This window comes from Penicillium macrosclerotiorum (genome assembly GCF_028827735.1).
Source record: "Penicillium macrosclerotiorum strain IBT 26536 chromosome Unknown utg000007l_segment0_segment0, whole genome shotgun sequence".
Taxonomy (NCBI): Eukaryota; Fungi; Ascomycota; class Eurotiomycetes; order Eurotiales; family Aspergillaceae; genus Penicillium; species Penicillium macrosclerotiorum.
In genome coordinates, this window is record NW_026643086.1 from 373,074 (window position 1) to 389,996 (window position 16,923).

The window sequence follows — 16,923 nt, forward strand, 5'->3', positions numbered from 1 at the left end:
CTTCCAATTCTAGCATAGCATACTCTTGTTTGGAAAGTGACTCTAGAAAGTATAGTTTTTATTTTTTGAGCCCTATAAAGACTTATTGCTTTGTTGACTTCCATCGAGCCTTTAAGAGATAAGTTCACATCCTTTACTTGGGTTTATAGTAGGGTAATACGAGGGCCTATTTTCAGTGCAGCTGATTTATTTCTTCTATTTACCGCCTCTCTGATGTTACTAACCAATTTTAACAATATCTATAGGGAGAATATCATTGTGAGAAATATCAGCAGTATTTATCTGGTGCCGAGGGATATAAACTGCTATCGATGATTGAGAGGCAGCCGAAGTGCATCTTATATACCGGAAATAGAGCTTTATATTAGATCAATAGTTGGCTGGCAAGCGCTGAGAATATTTTAGACCCATAGTCTTGCAAAAGGTGTCTTAGTCTTACTTTGGTTGGTCGGTCGAGGCCAATCTGGAATTTTGATGTGGTATGCCATGTTAGTCTCAAAATTTACCACCAAATATGAATCGCCAATCTCAACTAGCTGGATATCATGATGTTATAAAATCAACCTACATGGTGCCGTTCACTACCTGCATAATTTCTTTTCGGGTCTGCCAAAATATTGAAACATCACAGTCGTCAGTCGTGGGGCTTAATTAGTTTACCCAGATGTTGCGGGGCACCCCATTAGTGGATGATCTTTAAGATCGTCGGTTTCATTGCAGCTCGGATAATTTTTACTGTGCATACTGGCTCTTTGTTATCGGCTAATATATTAAAACAAATGCAGATCTTTGGGAAGAGGATAAAATATGCGGCCAACTGAGACATCCTGCTACTCCGTACAAGTTATAAATTCACTCCTTACCCCCCTAGAGCAAAATAAAAGAACCGTTCCACAATTCATGATTTTCTCCATTACATTAAGAAGAAATCAAACATGTATTCTCCATCACTTTTTCTTATTGTTCTTCCATGCACGGCATTGGCCGTGTCAGGACACGGAGTGAAACTTGCGAAACGCGATACCACTCTCATTCCAACCACTTGTTTCGATTCAACATCCTCCCTAACCGATTACTTTAATTATAACTATCCTTGGGGTGATACACACAATGGGGCTGCTATTATGAAGAGTTCAAATGCCGTGATCTCGACTGCCGGGACCTTGACGTTGAACGCCACCTACACGGGTGCATCCGACTACGCATACGACTCTGGGACTGTTTATGCAAAGCAAAGTTTTACAGTTGAGGCATCTGGTGGCCTGGACTTCACAGCAGATTTTATCGCCCCGGTAGATCAGGGCACATGGCCTGCTTTTTGGCTGAACGGGGTAAATTCATGGCCCCCTGAAGTCGACATTGCCGAGTGGAAAGGGACGGGAGACATTAGTTTTAACACTTTCAATACCTCAAGTGAAGTGGAAGCTGAGGATGTTGACTATCCGAATCCAACCGAGTTCCATACTGTCCTGGCCGAGCTGCGAGATGAGAACGGCAGCGATGTCAGCATCAAGTTCTACCTAGATGGCTCCCTCATTACTACTCAATATGCCTCGGGTCTTGTTGGGCAGCCTTTAAATTTGATCATTGATCTACAGATGGAGGGCAGCAGTGGTAGTCCCGGTCCAACTGGAAGTAAGTGAATTGATGCTGTTCTTTTCTCCTTAAGAAACAGCGATTTACTAATTTAATTCTTTACAGCAACACTCTTTCAAATCAAAAATCTGCAGATTACAAGCCAGAATCCCTAGAATGGGTCTTACTCAGAGAGGTTTAGATACATTGTAGAAATCTAGCCTGATACCTAGCAGTCCCTCCTTTCTAGGCTCTCCTATATTTTCAAATTAGTAATACTTCGTAAGGGCGATTATTTTTCCTAATTATCATCCCCAAATGGTCACTGTTATGATACAAGGCGGGCACACATCAGGATCCAACCCGCATTGTTGGAACCAATCTTCAAGGTACGTTTTATTTCCACCCTAAAATGCTTACATCCCTAATTATCAAAATAAACCAATATTACACCAAGGCAGCATTGAGAATTATAGTGTATCTTTAATATGCAAAAAATAGTCTTTGAAACGCTAGCAAATTTGGAAGCTCCCATTCGACAAATACGTCAAATTTTTCGTGAGGTGGGTATAGGAGGGAGGAGGCTCTCAGTACTCTAATATCAGTGTAGGCATCCATCACATATGGCAAAGTTAGGCATTGTGGGGCAAACCCAACAGACCTTCCTTGGGAGTCGCTAGCGCCGGACAACCGGGCGTAAGATCGGAATGAGAGCGCAAAAGGCGAACATATCCGGCTTGGCAGGGCAATCAACGACCACGCCAACTCAAAAGGTATTTCGCTTAGGAGGTCCAAAATGAGGCTTAGGTCGGCTTGTCCCGCCAGAATGGATATCTGGTATCCTATATAATGGTACGTGAAGATAAGACGCATATGCGGCCAAATCGACACCCCTAACTCCTATCTATCACGCGTCTTTATGGCTAAGAGCTCGAGGAACGACCAACCCGAAGAAAGCATCATTGTTGCGGCTGAACAGGGCCGACTGGATCTTGTTACAAACCTCTTAGAGAGCGGTGCTGACCCAAATACCGTGGACGATATTGGAACTTCGGCTCTTCATAATGCAGCAAAAGAAGGTCATTGGCATATTGCCCGCTTGCTTCTCGAGAAGAATGCTTCACCTCGCATCCTGGATGGCCACAACGTAACGCCACTCCATCGGGCTATAAAAGCAGGTCACACACAGATCGTTCGTTTGATCCTTGACTGCGATCCTACTATATGCGAATCGGTTGTCGACCCAACTAAACTCCTTTGCATCGCAGCAAACTGTGGATACTCTGAAATCACTCAGATCCTTCTGGCTTATAATATCCCCTCTCTAGACAAATCTCCAGGAATCACAGCGCTGCATTGTGCGGCTAAATGTGGGCATAGTGATGTCTGCGATCTCCTCCTAAGGCACGACAAGTCTCTAAATCGATCGTTATGGGACTGAATCACTGGGCCCAGTCTAGAAGTTGACACAAAAGATTACACTGGAGCAACACCTTTCCTTTACGCCTTCGAGAAGAGACATCATCGGACCGTGGAAGTGTTTTTACGGCATTATCCAGATCTAACCAAGGCATATGATCAACACAAGGTACTGCTCTTCCACGAAGCGGTTAGGACTCTAAATATTGAGATGACCAGAATATTTTTGGACAATGGCGCGGATATCGAAATGGAAAACCGCAAGGGAAGCAGACCCCTACACGTGGTAGTCACTGCCAGCCTTAATTATTCTCATTATTCAGAAAATTATTTGAATGAGATTATCGAGATGATTCAGTTCTTACTGGCGCGTGGTGCTGCGGTCGATGTCAAGGACAAGGATGGCTACACTCCTGAATTTCATGCTCGAGATCCGAAGATCAGAATGTTATTGCGCAACCATGAAGCGTCAGGAGGCGATCGAAAGCTAACATTACCGCAAACATCAGCTCCGCCGCCTGAATATAAGGAGTGATTTAGTCAAATACAAGAGAAAACACGATCTCTAAAACAAAGCCAATACTTAAACAATGTCGTGGCTATCGTTCTCTGCAGGATAACTGATATTTGGTGAAGTAATAAATAGCCGTATTTCACCGTTTCTTCAACGCACAAATCTTCCAAAATTTCACCAAGTAGCTACCAAAATATCTAGTACATATGTAAATTACCCATACAGAGTAGGACAGGACACCAGATCCTGGCTAAAGAATACGTACATGCATATTATCTGAAATAAATCTGTATTGCCGAAAGAAATCTTCATCAACTCGTCTGACCCGTTTACTTTGATTGTCGTTTTTATGAGCATTTCACAACTAAGCCCAGATCTTGAACCCTGCGAGCAAGATGTTTAGCATCATAATCACACCAGGGAAGCTTCCAAAGGACCCTTTGCTAGCGCTCTTTCACATTTCGCTAATACACTACAAGCAGCTAGACGATATATCTCTAAGGGCTGTCTAGACACGGTACGGAAGTTCGATACCTCGCTCTTCGGGGCCGTTAGTGCTTCAGGTACATCGAACTCATAAGTTCTCTACCTGCTAAGATGTTAATTAAATTACCTACTTACATAATTTTCGCGGAAAACTAGCTATACTAGTTGAAACAAGAAACAAATTTAAGGTTAAGTGCATTAATCTAAAGCTAATAGGATGGGTTCGCTAGAACAATACAACGATATTGACGATGTTCTTTTGTATTTCGCCAGGTTTTGAAACATCGACAAGGTTGGCTCAATCCTTGACATTCTCCTTCAGTTTCCCGCAGGATCTATCTATTGATTTGTATTGCTTCGCGTTGTGATCTAAAGATATACCAGGGAAAATATTCTGCGATTTCTCAAGTCGACCAAGGGTTGTAGTAGCCAGTAAAGAAGCAATATCTGTCGTGCCGTTTGCGGCTAGGACGGAAATCTCGTCCCGATCGCGAAGGACCTTGTCGATTTCTGCTGCTTTGCCAGAGACGTACAAGATGCGGGCGATCGTTGCGTGGATCTTTAGTAGCTCAGGGTCTGGAAGGGCATAGCGAGGATCATGCTGATAGAAAATAACGCTAGTCTGCTCGAGACGGGAAAGAAAATTTGGCCTATAGCGTTTAATTCGGTACGAGTGTTCAATGTCCGTGGCCTCGAGTGCAAACAAGAAATTTCCGAATTTCTTGTGTAGGTCTGCGCACATTGTGATCGCATTGCGGTGGTCATTAATTGACTGATAGTCAAATGCGATCCTCTGTTTCAGAGAAGGGAAGCAACGATTTAACATCACCCAGATAACGGCTTTGTCATGAGCTTCCTGGTCATCCTTCCATGATCCGAGAGAAAGTGGAATAATATGTGCGCATTCAGTGTTCTCAGCCCGAGTTGTAAGGTCGTCACGATCTACGGTACTCTGTTCCCTGAAGCCCGTGATCACACATTTGTTTCCATCCCGCAGGAGACACTCCCTCTTTAGGTATGCTTGGCGATTAGAGGAATCTGTCATTTTCGCCAAAATGTTCTCGATCGATTCTTCCATGCCAGGACGAGGTGAAATACTGATATCCGGCGTGGCTCGAAGAGCCTTGAACGGAGTAAGTAGATGATTCACCAACGATTCCGCGTGTATGCGAACATCTTCGTCAGTGTTAAATGACCGAAGGTCAGTTTCGAGATTGGATTTGCCTTCTGGTGGCAGGAAGTCGAGAAAGGCCTTCAATACTCGCACAGTGTCATCCGTGCTACCTCTGGCAGTGTATCGATTCAGGCGATCCATTGTGAGGAGGCTCTAGACTCATTAGGTGTCCGCTCATCCTTGCGACATAACACGGAAAGACAGGTGCATTGGGCCCATGACAGAGGAGTCCTAGGACCCGGGTGCCGAAGTGTCAGGCAGAAGGGAAAGATAAGATGATAGACCGGTGATCGACGTAAAACACGATCGATGTGTCCACGGTCATTGAGTCACGTGATCCATATGACCATGATCGACGCAACCATGTGGTGCAGGTCAAGTATACAGGGGGAGAGCGCAGATGAGAGAGAAATGAAACGAGGACTTACAGATTGGTAGTAAATCAAAGAAGATTTCAGCTTCTCGGTTTCGGAGAAAAATGCGATGAGAAGTCTGAAAGTCTTGACCACAAGGTCTGGCGTTAGATGAACGCAGAGAGCGGATGTGAGAGGCAGTGGTGGAACGGCAAGGAAACGGTGAAATGTGCTGACAAGCCTGGTCAATACTGGTTAGGAATTGTCGAATTACAGGGTGGAGAAGAACTTGGTGATGGAGCGATGGTAGTGGCTGAGGAGGTGGGGAGAGAAAGCGACCCTGCCCCAATAAGAGTTTGTAATTCTGCCATCATCTACCGCCCTGGCTAAACATCGAATAGGATGGTAAGTACATATTGTAGGTATAATGTAGAAAGCATGGAAAACATCATATTCACCTCCATCCGAAAATGTCAATATAGTAGGATACGGTATCGGCTAGGGAAACTGGGATCAAATAGAACGAGATGCTCAATATGATGATGTCTTAGATGACTTGACTATCTATGTGTGTAGGCGGGGGAATGTTGAATATCCTCTGCCTCGCTGTCTACCTGGGATACCATACAAAACACGTAGGAAATCGAGTATCCATGTAACAATATGACGCACACGGGGAGAAGTGGGTCTTAGCGGTATTATGCAGTCTCCCATCTCGACAACATCAAATGTTGTTGTTCCATAACACTAGTAGTCGCAGTACGGCACTTTTCTGACCACGGTCAAAATATTAGTTGTCATAAATTACTTATATGTTAACCCCTATCTTTAACCCTTGAGTTCTAACTGCGGTCAGAAAACTAGGCTAAAGATTAATATAATCATTAAGGCCGGCAATGGCGGTTTATAACGGTGCTCGCCGGTGTGCTTAGACTATTGTGATCCGGAGGATACGAGTGTTTACATACGGAGGTTTTTGCCTATATTTACCGTCTTTTATTTACTATATCTACCATATCCTTAGTTACTAGTTTCTAATATCATGCAACTTCCACCTACCGTCTGGACCACACTATACTATGTCTCCTAGTCCCTAAGAGCTTTCCTTTTATGTCACTGAATACGCTTTTTTGTAAGCCTACTAGATAGATACCTTTAAATTTAGGCCTTTATTAGAGAGTAAAGGGAAATATATAAAATATAGGCGAAAGCTATATATCTTATATAGTTATAAGGCACTACTATATTTGCTTTTTTAGAACCTGCAAAAGCCTACGGGCCTACCGTGGGCTTAAGGACCGGGCCAAAAGCCCAACCTATTCGGAGGTTAGGTTAGGTTAGGCTCGGGCCCGTGTAGGCTTTGGCGATGTCTACTACTCCTTATATGATCAAGCAGCTTAGCAAGCAAGTATGATCTATCCAAAGCTCTACTAGGCAAGCGCTCGCGGTCGCTAGGAAGCCCTACAGAGCGTGCGTTAGATCAATTAATCAAAGGGTGCTAATTAGCGATGCATAACGAAGCGCTTCTAGCGCAGGAAGCTAGGGATTTACGATAATTCAACGAGAAGAAGCGTCAAAAACGCACACATTCTATTCGCCAGATATCTAGGAAGCAAGGTTCCACAGTCAGCGAATCTATATCTCTAGTTTCAACGTTGCCAGCAAGCGTTGAAGTAATTCAAAACGATGATACAGAGCTTGCTCAGCAAGCTACTGAGGGCGCTAAGCCTACTACTAGGCGTGTATTTCAGTGTTCCGGATGTGGGAATATAGGGCATAAGATTACTCAGTGCCCTCGTAAATAGTTGAATCAAATATCTAGTGTTTTGGTGGAAAATAGTGTTTTCAAAAAGTAGTAGGTGATGGGGTGCGCAGCTCACTAGTGAAACACGTTAAGCTAAAGCTATTACATAATCAGATGATGATGGCAGCAGGTGGTTAGATATTATGCATTCGTGGATAAAATAGGTTCCCTTTCAGAAGTCTCCAATGAATCGAAACCGCATTGTTGGACTCAGGTATGGCCAACTAAACAGTAATGTTTTTTAGTAGTTTGTGACGGATTTCCTAGGTGCTTATCCTGGCCTTAGTTCGGAGAGCTGCGGTAAGGTATCTATAGTTCAAGGTACCCCGCCTTGCTCTGATGTTCCCCTATTGAAGAAATAGATCAGTATTAATCGAATGTCTTGTTTGGCTCATTTTATGGCTCTACTTTATAGCTAACAAACCACATCCTGGCCTTCAACAGGAGTCGCGGACTGATTTGTTTGTTGGTATTAAACCACCTATCAATTTTTTCTCATGGGCATCTCTGAGGATATTCTCTACTGTGTTCAAGCTCTATAATTGCACCTACTTGTTTCACTTTAATGGAGCCACTATGTTGGAGCGTGACTGGCGGACTGCGAACATTGGGTTGCTTCAAGTCGCGTGGCCTATCCAACTATTATATTCGCCAAGGTAGAATTCTCTTTTTCCCTTCGTGGAAAAGGGATATCTCCTATTTTAAGACTGCCAAATCCTGAGTTGTTAGCTATCCATAGGTCCCACTAACCTTGATTCTCACATTGGCTGCATGACTCCGATAGACGTGCATAGGCGCTAAGGCCCGGGCACAGCCTGCGTCACTGACAGGCTGAGTCATCTATCGTTTCACATCTGCTCATGCGCTAATGCAGCACGAGAATAAAATTTTTTTGCGTCCTTATCTTTAAAAGGTGCTCTTAGGCCCCTGGGGTGATTTTGGATTGCTCTTGGTACGATTGGAGCCGACCACACGACCCCGCGAAAGCTGCCCCGGGTGTGACTGAAATCGATTGTGTCATCGTATCCATCGAGCCCCGACCGCAATTTTCCTCAACTCCACTGCGCTCTCCTCCAAGCACCGCGCAGTAATTGCTTCTCACGCTGTTTGCCATGACGCTTCCAGAGATGGCTAGCAGCATGGCCTTTGACGGCTCTCTGCCTCTCACTGCCCGAGAGGCTGCATCTGGTTTGCTGGGCTCAGTGTCTATGTGTTGCTGGATTTTTCTACTGGTATGAACATCACGAGATTTGACCGCGTCGCCCCGTGCGCAGGATGCAAAATTTTTGTTTTCGCCCCTCCAGGAGTACAAAGAAAAGCTTGTGGGGAGATTGAAAGCTGTACAAAGACTCTGACTCGTTTCTTTTTGCAGGTTCCTCAGCTCATTGAGAACTATCGCAATGGCAATGCGGAAGCCATCTCGCTGCTCTTCGTTTTTGTCTGGTTTATCGGCGACGTGACAAACCTGCTCGGTGGTGTCTTAGCTGGCCTAGTGCCCGTCATTGTCGCGATTGCAGTGTACTTCTGTATTGCGGATGGTGTTCTAATTGCCCAATGCCTGTACTACAAAGCGCGCAGCTCCCGTCGTGACACATTTCACCATCGCCGGCGCTCATCAACCGAGACACCCGATCCCACCACCCCGCTTCTTGGCCGGCGATTCAGCGACAGTGTTCCACAAGGACGCCGGCGCTCATCTGGCTCTCTGCGTGGCTACCAAGGTGCTGGCCGACGCGAGAGTCAAGTGGAAGACCCATTGGCCAAGATCGTGGAGGAAAATGAGTATGGTGGCAAGGCGTGGATCAAGAATTTTATCAGTGTGCTTGGGATCTTTGTTGTCGGCATGGCCGGGTGGACTATTGCCTGGAGGACTGGCGTGTGGGAACCAGCGCCGCAGGAGAACACCAAACCAGTGGATATGGCAACCGGAGGCCAGATTCTGGGCTACGCGAGTGCGGTTTGCTACTTGGGGTAAGCATAATATGCCATCGTCTAAAAACGCGCTGAGACTGACTTGGACATAGGGCGAGATTGCCTCAGATCTACAAGAACTATAGTGACAAGTCCTGCGAAGGTAATTATTAACAACTAGGGAGTGCAAAATGTTTGAGCTAATCGACATTCTAGGCTTGTCGCTTCTCTTCTTCATTCTCTCCCTCCTGGGCAATCTCACATATGGTGCCGGTGTACGTTTCCCCTTTCAAAGCTTTGTCCGTCAATATGTCTGACTGTTTCTGGCATAGATTTTGTGCCATTCTACCGAGAAGGAATATGTCATGACCAATCTTCCTTGGCTGATTGGATCTCTTGGCACCATGGTTGAAGATGTTGTCATTTTCATCCAATTTCGCATCTACGCTATTCAGGACGATCCTCTTGTAATAGCTCCTTGAGTTGACGTCTTCTCAAGCATATGCAGTTGTCGTCTTTCATTATTTCGTTTATTATTGATGTGACATAAACTCAGTCTGGCAGAGTGAGGAGGTTTCTTGGAGCCTGGATTTCATGGAGTTGATAGGAAGAGCATGGCGGCTGTTTCCAGCATGTTGATAAAGATGCAACTGTACATAAAAAATAGCATCGAATCATCGACTTCAGTGGCTTAACTAACATCTCTCGAACCCCATTGAGATCCACCTGGTATGCAGAAAGCCCCACATATAGATACAAACAGATCAATTCAACTTCGAATCAACAGCATTACTCTCAGGCAGAACACAAGAAACAAACCTCTCGCGGCTTTAATTGTGACGTTCTATAGATATACAGCTTTGGACATTAACCTCGGAAGGATATCACACGGGGAGAATAGAAATGGACACGTCAAACAGATATTCGCAGATAACATCGCAATTTTGGCCATCTCCACGAACAATACATTGGCCTCACGAGCAATTTTCAAAGGTGTGATGGCATCTTGTCGCAAGTCCAATTCTCATGTTTTTTTTATACTTTTTGCGTCCCCGCGCATTGAACTCGTTGAGGCTATTACTGGTTTCTTCAGATGAGAAACATTCAACTTCTCCGGAAATCAATTTTGCTTTGAGGGAAACCGGCGTAAAAGACCGCCGATGAATGACTACCGAGAGCCAAAGACGATTGCGCGGCAATATACGCCGATGAGGTCTCTCAACTGCCATATCGATAAAAACGCTTTTATAGCAATAGATACTGGGTGGTAAAGTCCACCTCCCCCCAAAGTCAGCTAAGTTTAGGATATAAAGCCGCGAGCTGATTAATGATAAAATTTACATTCTCTTCTGGTACTACAGCTAAAGAAGGTGTGTCGACCTTCTAGCAGCGGTCCAGAGCAAGACTTGAGAGGCTGCTAGAAAGAAAAGTAGTCCGAGAGAAAATCCAGAGATACGGTACGTGGATTAATGGCAACTCAGCACGTCTATCTCCCGTGCCACGTTCGAGGACTCCCTACGAGTTTGAATTTTTGTAGCGAATGAAAGCGACATGACATCGAGGGTCCAAAAAAACGGGGGTAGGCAAAGTGTATAATTACGGGGTTCATAATGGTCCATTGTCCTCCTGTCCCGATTCTCCCATCGAAACCCTCGAAGCAGGCCTCAGCTAGAAACTAGACAACCGAATAGATATATTCTTGAAAAGGTGCGAGGGCGAGGGCGAGTCTTATATGTTGGAGTCGACGGGAAGGGGAGATTCGCGACGCATTGGGGTGCTGAGCCTCAAACGGAACGCCTGACAGATGCAGTCCAATCACAGGCCTCAAAATTACAATGTCCATTGGACGGAAAATATTACTACAAGCCCGAGGAAGCAGAATCACAAAGCAATTCCTTGGCTCAGGTTCTGGTGGAAAATACAGCACGAGGGCCAGACCTAACAGACCTGGAGCCTCCATAGAGGAAAAGCCAAGCATCACATCATGCAGCTCTACTTGCCAGACTGGAGGCCAGTCATGGCAAATCATGAAAGAAAAAAGTGTGCCAAACGTCTTTCTTCAATTTCCCTATAATCCTGGAGCAACAATAGTTTCGGGATCGCAGCGGCATCCGATTGAGTCTATCCTCTGTCACTTGGTGACGCAGAGGCACACTGAGCACCCAGTCTCCATTGAAAGTCCTTGTCCGTTTGAATCTTTTGCTATTTTTTTTTTGGGGTTCCCCGTGATCTAAATCTTCGTAGCCGGGGTCGTGGAGTATCGAGTACAAGAGAGAATCGTCGAGGGAGCCGGAAGGCGAAAGCGGAATAAAAGGTGAGGGAAAGAGCAAAAGGGAAACGACTTCATATTCATTATGGTGAAAATGCTTAGTCGAACAGACCGAAGCCCATGTCCTCGTCGGACTCCTCCTTCTCTGTAAAGGGGTCAGCATAGACTCATTTGTGCGAAGGGTTCACTTTGGCAAAACTCACCCTCCTCCTTCTCCTCAGCGGGAGCGTCAACGGCGGCAGCGGCACCACCGGCGGCGGCGGGGCCAGCGGCAGCGGCGGGACCAGCAGAGCCGACGTTGGTCAGGAGATCCTTGATGTCCTTGCCCTCGAGAGCCTGTGCAAAGAAAAAAATTGTAAGTCACTGAATTTTGATTCCGTGTCGCATATCAACGAAATTTTGATGAGTCGAAGAAACTCGCAAAAAATCGAGTTCTCTGGCGCAAGTAACGAGGTATGTTCGAATATTTACCTTGGCGAAGATGGAGGTCCAGATGGGCTCAACCTCCTGGATCTTAGCGGCAGTCAGGAGGGTCTGGAGCTTGTCGGCCTATATTAAGAAATCAAGGTCAATTGTTGCTCAAATTTTTTAGTTAGTGGCGTTGATCCCAGGATCTAGTATGGCCATCTTTCCACGCGATCCCAGCCCCCGTCTAGGGAAGACTGAAATCTCGTATCGCGACTTGTTTGCCATCCATCTCGAATTCCAACGACCACGGAGAACGAGTCAACGTACGGTGACCTCAATGCCGTCATCGGCAAGGATGAGAGCGGCGTAGGAGCAGGCGAGCTCGGCGGTAGACATGTTGTCGACGGGGTGGTGTTGACCGGACTGGGTGTCTTGAAGATGAAGATGGGTAAGGGAAAGAAGAAGAGAAGTGTGTCGTCAAAGGCCTATCCGAACAGGGCAACCGCCCGGCGTGTGTGGGAAAAAGCCCTCGCTTAGGGCTTGGCCTGATCGGGCTTAGTGCTTTACCCCTCCCGTGACTCAACGACTACATGGCGCTAGTCTTAATCCGGCCAAGATCACTGATGACATAATCCCGGAGTAATCAGCCCGTATCTGCGATATCAATCGATCCCGAACTGACATCACAACGTGTGGGGTTTCGATAGCTGCAGTCTTTTGAGCCTGTATCTTGAAAGCCGTTCTTTACTCTGTAACTATTTTCCATCTCAAAAGTCCCGTCCTACCCCACCATCTCCGCCATCTCTGCGCCTACGGCCATGGAGTCCCCCGCTGTCCCCGTCCCGCTGGATCCGCGGGAGCAGCCGATCCTAGAGCGTTTGCTCCGGACTCGCGACGCTCTCCTACTCCTGAAACAAGACAAGTCTTCTTATATCAAGTCTCGTGATGTCCTCCCACTCTATGAGGAGGTGACAGGTGAAGTGGAAAAGCTCAATGCTGCCCGCAAAGAGCAGGAGCGCCGCTTGATACACAACCGATGTGAGTTGCCGAAACCACCGCATCTGCGCCGCCTGGGAAGTTACTGATGTCCGATACGTTCTAGTGGACTATGTCTTGGATGATTGCTTTCAGTTAATATCGTTGCTTTTCTTGACGGTTGGCAGGAACAATGAAGCTCCGGCAGTGTCAGTTGTCTTCTTACCCCGCGATCCTTCAAAATTTACTAACATCTGGTCCAGATACTCGTTGGCAACTACAATTCAGGTGAATACATGTGTTTTTGAATCTCTTTTGAATCATTTTTATACTAATATCATTCTCCAGCGCCTGGTGGATCACCTCGAGGAGGCTGGTTTTTACAGCTCTAAAGATCTCAACTCAATCACCAAGACCCTCGAGACAACCCGAGAAACGCTGGATCGCGGTCGAAATACCTATTCTCCAGCCCTTCTCACTCTTCTTGAAAGCCGACTAGAACAATGCCAGCTCTCATTGGACAAATTACAGCAAGGACTTGCGGTTCTTGCTCCTGGATTGGTCCAGACACATGAGACATTGGTTTCTATCCTGCGGTCCACATCTGCAGTCAATACTCGCTCAAAGGTATGTAATCTAAAAATATATTGAATCTCCGCCTTTCGCTCCTGCTGACTTGTTTTCGACGTTAGTTCTCGGCTTCAGAAGTGAATAACCTTCGAGAGCAGTTGAAGAAGATCGAGAACGGTATGAAGGATGGCAAATTTGTGGACGCTGATGGCAACGTTCTTGCTGGATCGGATGATCTCAAGTCTCTGATGGACCGGTGTTGGAAGTGGACTGAAATTGTTCTTGAACGGTATGTCTTGCATTTGCTCTGCTAGAAAACCCCGATTCCTAACCCCACCCACCACAGTGAGGGCAAGATCCACGAACGATTCCAAGAGCAGTATGATCGCCTCCTTGAAATCCGGAATCAGCTGGATCGACTGTCCGTAACACAAGCATGGTCCCTTCGAGAAACAGACCTGTTCGGATATCAGCGCAAACTCGATCGAATCGATGAGGCACGGGTGAATGGCAACTTTGTCGACTCGGAAGGCCAGCCGGCTGATCTTCATGCACAACGGGTACATCTTCCCATAACGCTCCTCTCATGGTTTCTATGCTAAGTCACTCTACGTTTTAGACATTGCTCTACCTCATCCGACGCAGCTATGCGTACATCTATGCACTCCTGATTTCATCCGAGCCAGTGTCGGAGGCTTTGCTTCCGGTTTACAATCAGCTTCAAACTCTCCGTAGATGTCTGATTGAAGTCAAGGACTCCGGAGGTGTGTCAAACTCGCGTGAACTCTATCCTTACAGTATGAAGGTATGATCTGGTCTTTCCTCTCTAGCTCTTTGCATTTGCTGATCAAGGCAGCTTAACTCCATTGATAACATGCGAGTTGACGGGAAATTCTATGTTGGCCCCGATATTCCCGAGGGTCAGGGGAGTGTAAATTCCCTGCTTGCGGAATGCTATGATTTGGTTTGGGAATTACGGGCTGCCGTGGCCGACGAAGATACACAGTCCTAGGCTACTCTGCTCGGTCGAAGCACGCCTCTTTTTTCTATTTGACTGTCTTATTCCTGCCTATGCGTTTGGAGGACTGGCTATTTCTGAGACGCCTTTAATCTTGCCATTTTACTGTTTCACTTAATGATTTTCTTTTCTTGTCTAGTACCTGCTTTTTGATGACACCAGGCGTTTGACGAGGGCAGACACTAGCCTACACGGGCACTGGCATTAACCATGGAGGGCAAGCACAAGGTTCCTCATTAGTTCTGGATATGAATTTATTTTGACCCTTGTTCAATATCTAAACTGAATTTCCTTGGTAGACAAGCTGCCGTTCAATACATTATTGAAGTTAATCCTGACTGCGATAATCCCAGATCAACATTATCGTGGAGAATTCCGGGCTTGTTGATTTCCTTGATGTTGGTAAATGATATGGTTTTGTAACCTTATCACTCCACAGATAATTCGCACGCTTTCTCATAATCCTTGGCAAGTACTCATTATCATCGGCCCCCATTGAGGACACAGGCCTCGATCTTGGCCGGGCGCCTGAATCTCAAGCTCAATACTCACCACGTCGTCAAGGATGAAATTTTGAGGTTCGAACATGCTGTAATCTCAGATATTTTTATTCATATTTATGCCGTCTCCTCCTCATTACGCTCAATATGCTGTCTCATTTCTGCCTTCGCCATATCCCACCTCTTTTCGTGGCCACTACGACTACGTTCGGCGGGCTGCTACCTTTTTTCGATGCCGAGTACGCGATTCGAGCATTCGGCCTTCCGCGACATGTGGCAAGCTCTCGGTCGGCTCAATCGGTCATGCTCACAAGTGCAGCCCGTATCTCAGCCATCGGATATGCTTTGTTTCTATTCTACTTTCAAGGGAAGCTCAGAGAATTTGATACACTTCTGTCGGTCCTAGGCTATGTCGGCCTTGTCGACGGCTACGTCTGTTGGCGTGAAGGTGTGCCTAAAAAGGGCGTCTTTCGAGCAGTCTCTGGTCTAGTGATTGCGGCACGGGGCTTCCTGGGGTTAACCACTGGTGTGCATTGAAAGCAATTTTCTTTCGACCTTTTTCTTGGTGATGAGGACAACTTTATTGTTGCCCTAATGAAGACAGGGGTGGATACACATTGAAAACGACTATATTCAATGACATAGCAAGGAAATGATTCAATTTGTTGCTATTTAAGCTAAAGTGATGGGTTGCTGGCACAATCAATATAGTTGCGTATTAGCTATTCCAAGCGAAGATGTATCCTAGCAGAAGCAGGGTTTCGTATTCGCCAGTACTGTGAGAGTCCGAATCTATCGGGAAGAATTCCAGATCGGTCATTCTAGAGCTTTCCACAAAGTTGTGCGCCTGTAGACAGCACCCACAAGCTGTGGTACAGTGTCCTCGGTTCTCATCACGCGTAGTGTCCCGCAGCTTCTCACAACAGCCACAGCTTCTCGCGCAGCAACCTCCCCGAGCCACACAATCCTTCTTCAGCCAGGTGTTCATGTACCAGTCTGGATCTTTGCAGAGAGTTTGAAAGGCTCGGCAGTGAGGCTGATCCAAGAATTTCAACTTCAGCATGAAATACTGCATCCGGTGGTCCCAGTATCTTTCGTTAAGAGATTTGAGTTCATCTTCGCAATGAGCAAGATGCATTTTTCTAGATCGCTCTTCAATCACCAGAGTATCTAGATCTTGCACGGTCTCCTCATTCGACAGAAGGACGGACGCTGGTTGCAAGGCCTGAATCTTCCGTCGGACACAGATCTCTCGCTGGATGATCCATCGGCCTTCGATATTTTTCTCGATCATTTTCCGGCACCAGACAGACCCAATACTTGGGAATACAGAGTGGACCACAAAGCGCAGGTGTTGAGCCAATTCGACACAGCCATATCTTTCTAGTTGCTTTTCCACCCACTTCCAGTCGCCAACGGACATTCCATACTTGCGCGAGTTATTGGTCAACGTCCCGAGCAAGGCATGCTTCTCATCGGTCCCTAGGTGTGTGGAGGTCAACGCATTCAAAAGGTTCTGAGGTCGATCAGAGGGCCAAGCGAGTCTGTTCATCGACTGCAGGTGGTATTTGACCCAGTTGGGATCGGAAGAGAGACACTTGGATTGCAGGATCCCCATATTTTCCTTCTTTCTGTCTGTTTGCTAGGTAAATGTGAAGACCCAAAAAATTCCTGTATTCCTGGGAATGAGATGATAATCTTGAAGATGGGCGAAGTTGGGTTCCGAAACCATTTCGAGACTACTTGCTCGCATCATGGCCATGTCATAGTTTCGTTCTATCCATACACTGGTTCGGCCCACGAGATATTATCAGAACCGGCGTCCTCTATGCCCTTGCTAATCCTCAGTCACAGTTATACTGACCCCATTAAAGGCATTCGAGCAATTTGAGATAGCCAATCTTATACAAATCATGATAGAGTCCTTTTTCAGCCACGTTTTCTACA

General features: G+C 46.2%; 8 protein-coding genes across 8 annotated transcripts; 5 read left to right on the forward strand and 3 right to left on the reverse strand.

Moving 5' to 3' along the window:
- Positions 1-935: 935 nt before the first annotated feature.
- On the forward strand, positions 936-1,643 carry N7462_006949 (uncharacterized protein; the record flags this gene model as incomplete). Its single annotated transcript, XM_057078667.1, has 1 exon — positions 936-1,643. One exon carries the CDS (start codon positions 936-938, stop codon positions 1,641-1,643), a length of 708 nt encoding a protein of 235 aa, XP_056931337.1.
- An 851-nt stretch (positions 1,644-2,494) lies between these two features.
- N7462_006950 (ankyrin repeat domain-containing protein) lies at positions 2,495-3,529 on the forward strand (the record flags this gene model as incomplete). Its single annotated transcript, XM_057078668.1, has 2 exons — positions 2,495-2,945; positions 3,051-3,529. 2 exons carry the CDS (start codon positions 2,495-2,497, stop codon positions 3,527-3,529), a joined length of 930 nt encoding a protein of 309 aa, XP_056931338.1.
- A 763-nt stretch (positions 3,530-4,292) lies between these two features.
- N7462_006951 (HNH endonuclease signature motif containing protein) lies at positions 4,293-5,309 on the reverse strand (the record flags this gene model as incomplete). Its single annotated transcript, XM_057078669.1, has 1 exon — positions 4,293-5,309. One exon carries the CDS (start codon positions 5,307-5,309, stop codon positions 4,293-4,295), a length of 1,017 nt encoding a protein of 338 aa, XP_056931339.1.
- Positions 5,310-8,452: 3,143 nt separating this feature from the next.
- On the forward strand, positions 8,453-9,718 carry N7462_006952 (PQ-loop repeat-containing protein; the record flags this gene model as incomplete). Its single annotated transcript, XM_057078670.1, has 5 exons — positions 8,453-8,557; positions 8,698-9,296; positions 9,350-9,399; positions 9,453-9,511; positions 9,569-9,718. 5 exons carry the CDS (start codon positions 8,453-8,455, stop codon positions 9,716-9,718), a joined length of 963 nt encoding a protein of 320 aa, XP_056931340.1.
- Positions 9,719-11,603: 1,885 nt separating this feature from the next.
- Positions 11,604-12,309, reverse strand: rpp1 (ribosomal protein P1; the record flags this gene model as incomplete). Its single annotated transcript, XM_057078671.1, has 4 exons — positions 11,604-11,650; positions 11,709-11,841; positions 11,977-12,054; positions 12,241-12,309. 4 exons carry the CDS (start codon positions 12,307-12,309, stop codon positions 11,604-11,606), a joined length of 327 nt encoding a protein of 108 aa, XP_056931341.1.
- A 422-nt stretch (positions 12,310-12,731) lies between these two features.
- On the forward strand, positions 12,732-14,470 carry N7462_006954 (uncharacterized protein; the record flags this gene model as incomplete). Its single annotated transcript, XM_057078672.1, has 8 exons — positions 12,732-12,951; positions 13,016-13,097; positions 13,152-13,176; positions 13,237-13,515; positions 13,581-13,736; positions 13,773-14,018; positions 14,078-14,263; positions 14,315-14,470. The coding sequence occupies 8 exons, from the start codon at positions 12,732-12,734 to the stop codon at positions 14,468-14,470; spliced, it is 1,350 nt and encodes a 449-aa protein (XP_056931342.1).
- A 653-nt stretch (positions 14,471-15,123) lies between these two features.
- Positions 15,124-15,513, forward strand: N7462_006955 (DUF4267 domain-containing protein; the record flags this gene model as incomplete). The annotated part of the gene is made up of 1 exon (XM_057078673.1): positions 15,124-15,513. One exon carries the CDS (start codon positions 15,124-15,126, stop codon positions 15,511-15,513), a length of 390 nt encoding a protein of 129 aa, XP_056931343.1.
- A 181-nt stretch (positions 15,514-15,694) lies between these two features.
- On the reverse strand, positions 15,695-16,594 carry N7462_006956 (uncharacterized protein; the record flags this gene model as incomplete). The annotated part of the gene is made up of 1 exon (XM_057078674.1): positions 15,695-16,594. One exon carries the CDS (start codon positions 16,592-16,594, stop codon positions 15,695-15,697), a length of 900 nt encoding a protein of 299 aa, XP_056931344.1.
- Positions 16,595-16,923: the final 329 nt, after the last annotated feature.